Source organism: Arvicanthis niloticus, chromosome 4 (genome assembly GCF_011762505.2).
Source record: "Arvicanthis niloticus isolate mArvNil1 chromosome 4, mArvNil1.pat.X, whole genome shotgun sequence".
Classification (NCBI taxonomy): domain Eukaryota; kingdom Metazoa; phylum Chordata; class Mammalia; order Rodentia; family Muridae; genus Arvicanthis; species Arvicanthis niloticus.
Window position 1 is genome coordinate 25,461,307 of NC_047661.1, and position 9,886 is coordinate 25,471,192.

Consider the following 9,886-nt stretch of genomic DNA (forward strand, 5'->3'; position numbering starts at 1 on the left):
AAAGATGTGGAGAGTTCATTTTAAAAGCATGTTATTAGATAAATGTATTATATAACTCAAACTTGTATGTACCTTTGTAAATATATGACATAAAAATACATCTTTTACACCAAGCATTTTATTCAGTGGCATAGTTACATCCACTCTCTATTTCAACAATCCCAGCTGACCGCTGTCCCCATGATACCGCTTTGCATGAAGGTCGCCAGTCTCACTGTATTGGCCTCCCAAGTCCTGACACTCAGCAGTGGAGAGTAAAAGACAGGGTACAGAAAGAACAGGCTGCAGGGTCAGGCAAACCCTAGGTGACAGTGCATCTGAAGTCAGGCACATCCCAGTGCTGGATACGTCTCCATGGCTAAGAGGACCACAATAACATGTAATATCATGCATGGCCATTATGGAAAATGAGCTGAGTTACTTTCAAACACACACTGTGGCACATAGAAGACACTCATGATAACTGTTGTTGTTTCTTGCCTCTTTGTTATTCTTTTGACCCTTCTTCCTTCAGGGAAACATAAACATTTTTTATAGGTTCTGCCTACCTATCTGAGATTAAATACAGGGGGATGAGGAAGAGATAGGAAAGAAAAGAAAAACTGAAAACAGTAAGCAAACATTGTTGGAACAGGATCTAAGAAGGGAGTTGTGTGAGATTTCTGAATACTTGTGAGAAAACTTCAAGAAACCAAAACAAGAATCTTACAACCTCAGCTTCTTCAAAAACGTGCAGTTGTTCTTGGAATGTTCTTCTCATGCCCATCCCAGGTGTAGCAGTTAAGAGTGAGTTTACTTTAGATTGTTCATTGCATCTGGCTATTACTATTTGTTTAGATGCCTCTATGGGAAAACATGTTTTTGTTGCATGCAGTTTACCTGCTGCATGAAGCTTATCCTCAAGAATGTACACTTTACTCGTGTGACTTCTCTTAACCATCAGAGTATAAACTGTCTGATGCTTTGAATAAAGTCGACTGTTGCATGAGACCTTTATCAGCCTCATTTTAAAGGTTCTACCTCCTTTAAGCAGAATATAAATGAGAAGAAGGTTGTAGTAGTGTAGAAGAATACTATCAACTGTTGGCACAGTGATAAGCTACTAGTCTAACTTTGTAATTGCTAATAATTTTATATTTCTTCAGAATCATCATTATTGTTGCCATGGCAAAGAAGTTTGATGCTGCTGGTTTCAATGAGTGCTTGGTGGGCGATGATGCTGTGTGTGCCCTACTCTAAATGATACCATGTTTATGGCTAGTTGCGATCTGTGCCAAACATGAGCTCAGTTATTTATCACAAACCATAGCAAAAGAGGCCTTAGCCATTTGGTTGTTTAGTGAAGAGACTTTAAGCTACTTACAAATGAACTGGTGTTTATCCATCCATAGCTGGCACTGTTTGTCTCTATTAAGGAACTAACAATAGCCTAACATGTACTTTAGTTAAGGACAGAAATTTAAACATGTGGCTCAGATTTCTATCTATAACCATACTGCTAATATTATTTCAAATAGTCTTGTGAGAACTCTACAAAATTCAAAATTAAATATTCTTTGATTTACTTTAATTTCCTTCTCTCTCTCTTTTTCAAGATTGACCTCTGGTCCTGAGAATACACTCTTCCACTATGTTGCCTTAGAAACAGTGCAAGGCATCTTCATCACCCCCACCCATGAAGAGGTGGCTCAGCTAGGTGGTTCCGTCCACTCTCAACTAATAAAGAATTTCCATCAATGTTGTCTCTCTATCCGTGCAGTTTTCCAGCAGACATTGAAGGGGGAGGTAAGCAAATATCAGCTCTCTGTTCTCTTTAATCAGCATGGTCAGCAGTATTCAGTTCTGTTCAGTTCTGTGGCCTGGAATCTTACCTCTGGAAATGATGGACCGAGTTTTTCATGGCAAAGTACAAAACAGTAGTTTATAATACCAACTAGCCACTCATATCTAATATTTGTGGATTAACCCCTTGTTAGTTGGCGGCTACTATTTCAATTTTGGATAAAATTTCATTTAATGTTGCACCCCATGTTTGAGTAGTAATATTATATATACTTAAAGGATCAATCAAATTCTTGTGGTGACAGGGGAACTGGTGTTGAACTGTCATTATAGAAAAATATTGAGAGATTTATGGCTAGGACTGCAGCTATCAGCTTAGTTGGTAAAGTGCTTATGTCATCCAGGAAGCTCTGGGTTCCATCTCCTATTGTGAATAAACTGGTGCACATCTATAATCCCAGTACTCCTGATGTGGAGGCAGGAGGATGAGAAATTCAAAAAAATCATCTCCAGACTCATAGTAAGTCTGAAGTATCCTGAGCTGTATGGGACTCTGTCTCAGAAAAGGAGAACTATACAGGTGGCTCAGCAGTTAAGACCACCTTCTGCTCTGGCAGAGGACCTGGAGTTTGGTTCCCAGCACCACGTTAGACAGCTCTCAACCACCTGTAATTTCATCCCCAGGGGACCTGATGGTCACTGGCCTCCTTAAGCACCTGCACATAGGTGGTGCATGTAAACTCACATGGGCACACACATATACTCATAAATACATAAATCTTTAAAAAACAAAAGAAGGGAAGGGAGGAAGAAGAGGAGGGGTTTGTACCCCATCTATCAACCGTCCAGGAGCACCCCTCTAAAAACACTTGGGATATATGCAGCATACCCATTTTGTGAACAACACTGGGCTGGGGATAAGCAGCCCTGACTCTTTGGATTATATCACTTCTCAGGGCCCATTCAACAGTAGAGTTCTGTCTTCCACACTTTTGGGTTCTTAGAAACTATTAAAACAAGGTTCTGATTGACCAGGGAGCCCTTCCTGCTTTCAATGCTTGGGCTCTCTTCTCCCATATTGCCATAGCAGTGGACGCTCTGGGAATGTCCTCACCTTGCTTGGTCATATTCAACAACAGAAACTGGCCTTTCTCATTACATGTCAAGGTACCTGCTCTGCACCAGACACTATTCTAGGTACTATGAAAGAAAACAGACTAAAGCTTTTCCCTGAAACCTGCCTCCTAATGATGGAGCCGAACAAAGAAATAGTAAATCCAGGAGAGCCAGTGTAAGAGTTACTTTAATCATAGGCTGAGTGGTGTAGGTCACTGTTTGACAGATTTCCTCTGATCGTGTCAAGCAAGCTTGGAACAGGCATGAGTGGACAGGAGAGGGCTGTGTGGCTATTTGGGGAACACAGCATTTAGGAGGACAGCTGGCCACTGTGAGCACACACCAGCATGGAAACTTATACAGACACACACACATCTTCAAAAAGGAAAAAAGTATAAACCAAACATGATGATACCTGTCTAACCCAACCACTTGAGACAGTAGGACAGAATGAGACAGTAGGAGTGCCCCAAGCTTAGGACCAGCTCCAGCCAGCCAGAGATAAATGGTGAGAGCTTGTCTTGAAAAAAACAGAAACAAGAATAGAGAGAGAACAGTACTTGCTCTCTGCCTTTGGTAAAAGCTTGTAATCTATCTTAGGAGATAATGTTTAAAGCAAGAATTGAGGAAGAATAGGGATTTTCTGCAGGTTAACAGGGAGAATAACATTGTAGACTCTTAGTACCAAGTCAGCCAACATCATCATCATTGATATTTATGTGAACCATTTTCTTTTTCTAGTTCCCAGGATTAAACCCTGGGGCTCTGTGCACGCTAGACAAGCGCTCTACTACTGAACTACGTTCCCAGGTCCGAAGATTTTAAAATAACACTGTCAATACTAGTTGATACTCATAATCGATGCTCATTTGCAGAAAAAGAAAGTGTTGAGTGGTGGAGATCATTCGGAGTCTGCAGCTTCAGTGTCTTCTCTGAGCCCTGTGAAAGAACATGGTGTGCTGTTTGAATGCTCACCTGAAAACTGGACTGATCAGAAAAAGACACCACCAGTCATGTCGTACTGGGTGGTAGGGTAAGTGTGGGGAAAGTATGTGAATGGGAAAATAGGGCCAGAGTGAGAGGGAAAGCAGAGGTGTCGCCAAACCTCAGCTTGTTGTCAAGCTTAAATCTTTTAATTTATTCTAGAGCCTTGATTTTTTATTTTGGGTTTTTTCCCTAATACCTCCCTTGTGTCCTTCCAGTGGAGATAAGAGAGAATGATTGGGGAGGGATTTGATCAAAGAACATCGAGGTTGTGAAAGAAAGAGAGGGGGGAGGGAAGATGAGAGATAGGAAGGAAGGAAGAAAGAAAGAGAGAGGAGAGAGAGAGAGAGAAATCAGGATCAGGGCTGCTCAGAGACCTCCACAACCCTTACTCTTCCCCATTGCCTCTTCCTTTATTTTCTCTTTCTCCTTTCCCTCTTCTTTTATTCCTCAGTTCCATGTACTCCTCCAAGACCCTTCTGTCTATGTCACCCTGTCTGTCCACTGTGGGCCAGCCTCATTGCCACTGGGCAGCTGTTTCTGTGTTCTTTCTATAGAGGCCCCCCTTTACATCCATCAACACTGACAGGTTATCTTCTCAAAAGGACCCATGAAGAGCTTCCTTCCCCCACTTCCTTCCTGATTGTTTTCTCTCTCTCTCTCTCTCTCTCTCTCTCTCTCTTTCTCTCTTTCTTTCTTTCTCTCTCCCCTCTCTCTTTCTTTCTTCCTTCCTTCCTTTCTTCCCCACTCTGCCTTTCTCTGCACTGTCCCCTTTACTGTTTTGGGAGGGTTGCCTACTGGCTTTCTTGTCTAGTGCCTTGGTACAGAGACAAGAATGCCAGCTGCATGAAATCAGGATTCCTACTTGTCTTTTCCACTATTGATTTCTGTCTGTAATTGGCCCTGGCACTCAATAGCAACTTGATAACATTTGAAAGTGTAGTAGATGGAGTTGTATTGGACAAACAGAGTGGATGGATGAGTGAGTAGCATGGTGAACCAGAGGCAAAGAAAGTCATCATCCCTAACCTTACATCTTATAGAGGAAATCTGAAACACACACCCTCACTGTGTGTTATAGATACAATATTGATTTATATCTATATATTTGTATTTAAATATGAATATGTGTATGTACACATCATAGATTAGACCATACAGCATACTACAGGAATCCTGAAGAAGAGAAATATAGTGTTTGCCAAATTTTATCTGCAAATGAGTTGTCACTGTTACAATGTTTTAACAATAATAGAGCAGTTTAAAATATAAGTGGCAATAGAATATTTAATGGCTACTGTGCTTAAAATGATATGGACAGTATTGCCTAGATGGTAATGAACAGGTTTAATATTCAGGACTGAGGGGCACGGTAATGGGCATGGATTAAATAGGAGTTCTTACACTCTAAGACAATAGCATTAAGACATGGATTATTTATTTTAAAACTGGGCTGTGTTTTATTTTCTGTAGATTTAGATTCATGAGTTTTTGATGGCAATGGTGTTTTTTGGTTTTGTTTTCAGTTTATTACTGATTCTCCCAAAACTGAAAGAAAACAAACAGAAGGGATTGTATCACCCTTAATAGCTGAAATGACCATGTGTTTTTCTTTCTGCAGGAGGCTCTTCCTTAACCCAAAACCTCAGGAACTATATGTCTGTTTTCACGACTCAGTCTCAGAGATTGCCATTGAAATGGCGTTTAAATTGTTCTTTGGGTTAACATTGTAGCTGTGTTTGAAAGATACAAAGTGACACACAGATGGACCACAGGACAGCATCAGAATGGCCGAAATCATCATACAGAGATGAAGCTCAGTGCAGTCATTGTTCAGTATTGTACTTGTTAGATACTGAGATGCAGTACTATTGGGTTACTGCATCAGTTCTTGTGTTGTATTATATAAGACATCTGAGCTGATATTCAATCAAAATATAGAGACAAGATTGCTAATTTATTGCCATTTTGGTACACCATGCTAATTTATTGAATAGTTTTAAATAATGTGAATTCTTTAATAAAAATTAATATAGGAAATGTTTATTTGGGGGGGTCATATTTAAATCATTGTTTGTTTTCATAAAACCCAATACTGACTGACTGATACCTGGTGAAGGAATCATGAGTTGAAGAGATGACAAGGTTGTGTAGTCAGTGCTGTGCCGTGAGCGAGTTTTCTATCAGTCAGACCTCAGTGTACATGGGGTTAATCACATTATTATTGCATTAGGATTTTGAAATGCCCAATTAAGAAAAATGTGCTGTTTGCTTATTGGTCAGTATCTAAACTTACAATACCTGTGTTCTGGTTTCTTAGCAAATCAAAAGCCTCTGCATTGGTTTAAGTATTTTAGTAGATACCCCACTACAGAGGCAGAGGGGAGGATGACAGTTAAAGTTAATTTGTATTTATTTGTTTCTCTTTATTCTTTGTGGTAAACTTTATTTGGATTAGGATATATATTGCCAATCATCTGTAAACTTCCATTACTTCCTTTCTGGTTCACAGACATTTATATCAACTCTGTCAGGTCATGTTAAAAACACTGAAGTGGGGCTGGAGCTCGGGAACAAGTACTTCATTGGAAGAGACCTCAGTTCAGCTCCCAGCACCCACGTTAGGCAACTCAAAACCACCTGTAACTCCAGGGAAAAACAGGCTAGAGCTACCTACCATATGTAACTGCTTTTATAAAATACTAATTTTTGTCAGCATCAGTCTGTATTGGGTTTTCCCAAAGGAATGGGCTTGCTTTCCTTGACTGTAGCTGACGTGAGCATCAGCAGTACAGAAGGCTGACATGTCAGATTTTCTTTGGCTGTGAGAATTTGATGTGTTGAGAAGTATAGTAAATGCTGAATTTATTATTACCATCTACCCAGATGGACATCCAGAGGCTCAGTATCTGCCCACATTTTACAGTCCTGGGTAATTTCTCCTTCAGGGATTGTATATGTTGGAAGGCAAGCTATTTAAATCCCATCTAAAGTTTGTCCCTACATTTTCTCTCCCTCAAACATGAGCCTTCCAGCTTAAAACTAGAAAACATACGAGTCATCCCTGATTCATTTGGTCTTATAAAAAATGCTGTTACCTCGGGCATCAGTGAAAGATTCTCATCAAGGCATGGGTGACAGATACCAGCTGTTTATATCACCAGTGACTTCTGGGCCTTACTATCAGCTTTCAAGTCATATAAGAAAATTATGCACCTTAAAATGTAGAAAACAGTTTGAAGTATCTCACCACTTAACTGAGTCAAATTAGTTAAGACTCTTCTATCTTAGACTGCCTGTGTGCAGATATATGCATTCTAGCATTTCTAAAACTGTATTTATTAAATGTCTTGAATTTCTGGGTATACCCTCAAGTCCTGAGCTGTTTCTAGTGCTGATCATTATGATGAATGGAGCTGTTAATCACCTCAGTGTTCAAACAGAACAAACTAAGACTAGAGGGAACTTTTTTATCCCATTTAAATTTTGATCTGTTGGTGCTTTCTTTGGGTCATATACCCACGAGCACACTATTCAAACTGTGATGTAAAAGACAAACACAGCACAGATGGTAAAGATGGGCCATTGGTGGTGTGATACATGTGCACCATAAGTCCATGTTGAGGAGACATTGCATTTTTAAGGAATGAATATTGTCTTCCTTTTCATTTCCAAGTGAATATTGAAGGCAAACTTAGCTGACCATGTCTGTAAATAACATGTCTGACTCACATCTGAAAGTCAATCAGTCTGACTGTTGGTCAGTAGATTTCTTGTCTGTCTCGTTTTCAGGGAGGGGACAAAGTGTCAAGTACAGATCCCATAATGATGGGCCTCAGAGAAACCTCCATGAGTCAGGTTTTGTTCACATCCTGGTACTAAAGAACACTACTGTATGAAAGTAAAATGCATTGTCTGCCTAACATGCTTAGAACTGTTATGTATGGCTTGGTGGCACATGCCTAGAGTCCAGTATTCAGGAGGCTGAGGCAGAGGGCAGGCTGGGCTACATAACAAGACCCTATCTGTAACAAACAATAAACCACAAGTACTTTCTTACTACTATCTCGTGCTTCTTAGCCCCAAAGAAACTCTAGACTCTTACTTTTCTTTTCCTCTTCTCTCTCTCCTCCCTTTCAGTAGCTTTCTCTGTTTTTGTCTTATCAAAGAACTATACCTAGGAGGGTAGGTAGTGTCTCACTTTTCATGCCAAGGGACTATACATAATGATAAATACCTAACAAAATGGTTATTGTAAAATAATCTCTTTTAAATATTTTTGACACAAATTGAAAAGACCGAGAAACCAGTATACTAAGTTTTGTCTGCCTTAACCATTCTTCGTCTCTTTATGCTCTCCCTAGACCATGGTTTTCACATGTTGTCAACTATGAAGCATAAGCTGTGGATACCATTTATGGTCAATAAGTGGCCACTGTTTGAGAATCAAAAGGGCACAGTTAAGTCATACCCATTACTGCACAACATGGCAGCAATGATCTGATAAAATTACTTCACACTATAGTTTTGAGAATAAGGATTTATATCTTGGATTTTTTTTTTAAATGGTAAGTTCTGTTAAAACTTGAACCTACACACCAAACCATATGAACTAATTTAATTATGAAGAGTTTTATTTCTGTATGTAATTAAAGCTATTTTTCTACATCATCCAGAGTTTTCAATAAAAATGTTTTGGAGGTTCGTTTGCAGTATTATGTTTGCCTTTAAAAATTATCTGTGTGTGTGTGTGTGTGTGTGTGTGTGTGTGTGTGTGTGTGTGTGTACATGCATGTGTGTATGCTTGTGCTCACACCCAGCACTATGACTCAGTGGCAAGGCGCATATAAGGTCAGTGCACAACTCGAGTTTGTTTCTTCCTACTCTCTGGATCCTAGGGACAGAACTGTGTTATCTTGCTTGGCAGTAGTTACCTTGACCTGTGGGGCCGTGTAGGGTGTCTTAGTTTTTGGTGTGGCATAGGCCTCGAACCCAAATCCCAATGGGGCAACGGCAGGTGTTCGGCTACGCCCCCAGAACCCAGGGCCCTGACACTCGGGCTAAGACCTCCATTTGATCTGCACCATTCAGTCACATAGGCTATGCAGCCCCTCCCAAAGAGGTGTCACCTACACGGGACTTTCTCATATTATTGGGGCCTGCAGTCTTGCGGCTGTTGTGAAGGATTTTCCTGTGTTCCAGCAACAAGGACCCAAAGCAGGCGACCAATGTCAGGCTCAAACAGCTACATGACTGCAGGAACTGCCTGCCTCTTCAAGCGAGCTAACTGGGCCACCTGAGTCTGCTAAGTGGGTGGTCAGGGCTTTTCTTCCCCACTCCTCTCTCTCAGCACACAGGCTAGCCACTTCTCACAGTGCAACACGCCCACTGTCTCTGTTATGCAGAGCATCCCAGCATTGTCTGGGACCCCCAGAATTGAGACAAATCAGCCCCTGGCTGCCTTGGCTGAGGGAACCGGTGGCTGGGATGCAAGGAAGTCCTCCAGAACAGCAGCACACTGTCAGGCCCCAATAATATGAGAAAGTCCGGGGTTCCAAGATCTTTATTGACATGGCGGATGGTAGATGGTCTGGATGTGCACACCCTCCACACTTAGGTTGGGGATGGTGGGCCTAAATTAAATAGGGAGGAGGTAGGGTGAGAATTATGTAATTGGCTATGCCCTCTGGCCTTTAGGTAACTCATTAATATGGAAATCTCGAGGCTGAGACCTGTAGTCACGCCCTCTACCTGTGTAGGTGACACCTCTTTGGGAGGGGCTGCATAGCCTATATGACTGAATGGTGCACAGATCAAATGGAGGTCTGAGCCCTGAGTTCTGGGGGCGTGGCCGAACACCTGCCGTTGCCCCATTGGGGTTGGGGTTCGGGGCCTATGCCACACCAAAAACCAAGACACCGTACATGACCCCACATTGACCCACTGAACCACCTTGCTATCCTTAAATTGCCTTTATAAACACCCAACAAATGTTTCCTGAACT

The 9,886-nt window shown here is 41.2% G+C and overlaps 1 protein-coding gene across 1 annotated transcript in view; it reads left to right on the top strand.

Moving 5' to 3' along the window:
* Window positions 1-8,586, top strand: part of Intu (inturned planar cell polarity protein) — a 59,927-nt gene extending 51,341 nt beyond the window's left edge. The window contains exons 14-16 of the mRNA XM_034499357.2: window positions 1,596-1,785; window positions 3,774-3,931; window positions 5,504-8,586. Coding sequence (XP_034355248.1) covers window positions 1,596-1,785; window positions 3,774-3,931; window positions 5,504-5,615 — 460 coding nt within the window. The 3' untranslated portion in view covers window positions 5,616-8,586. The remainder of the gene's footprint in view (window positions 1-1,595; window positions 1,786-3,773; window positions 3,932-5,503) is intronic.
* Window positions 8,587-9,886: the final 1,300 nt, after the last annotated feature.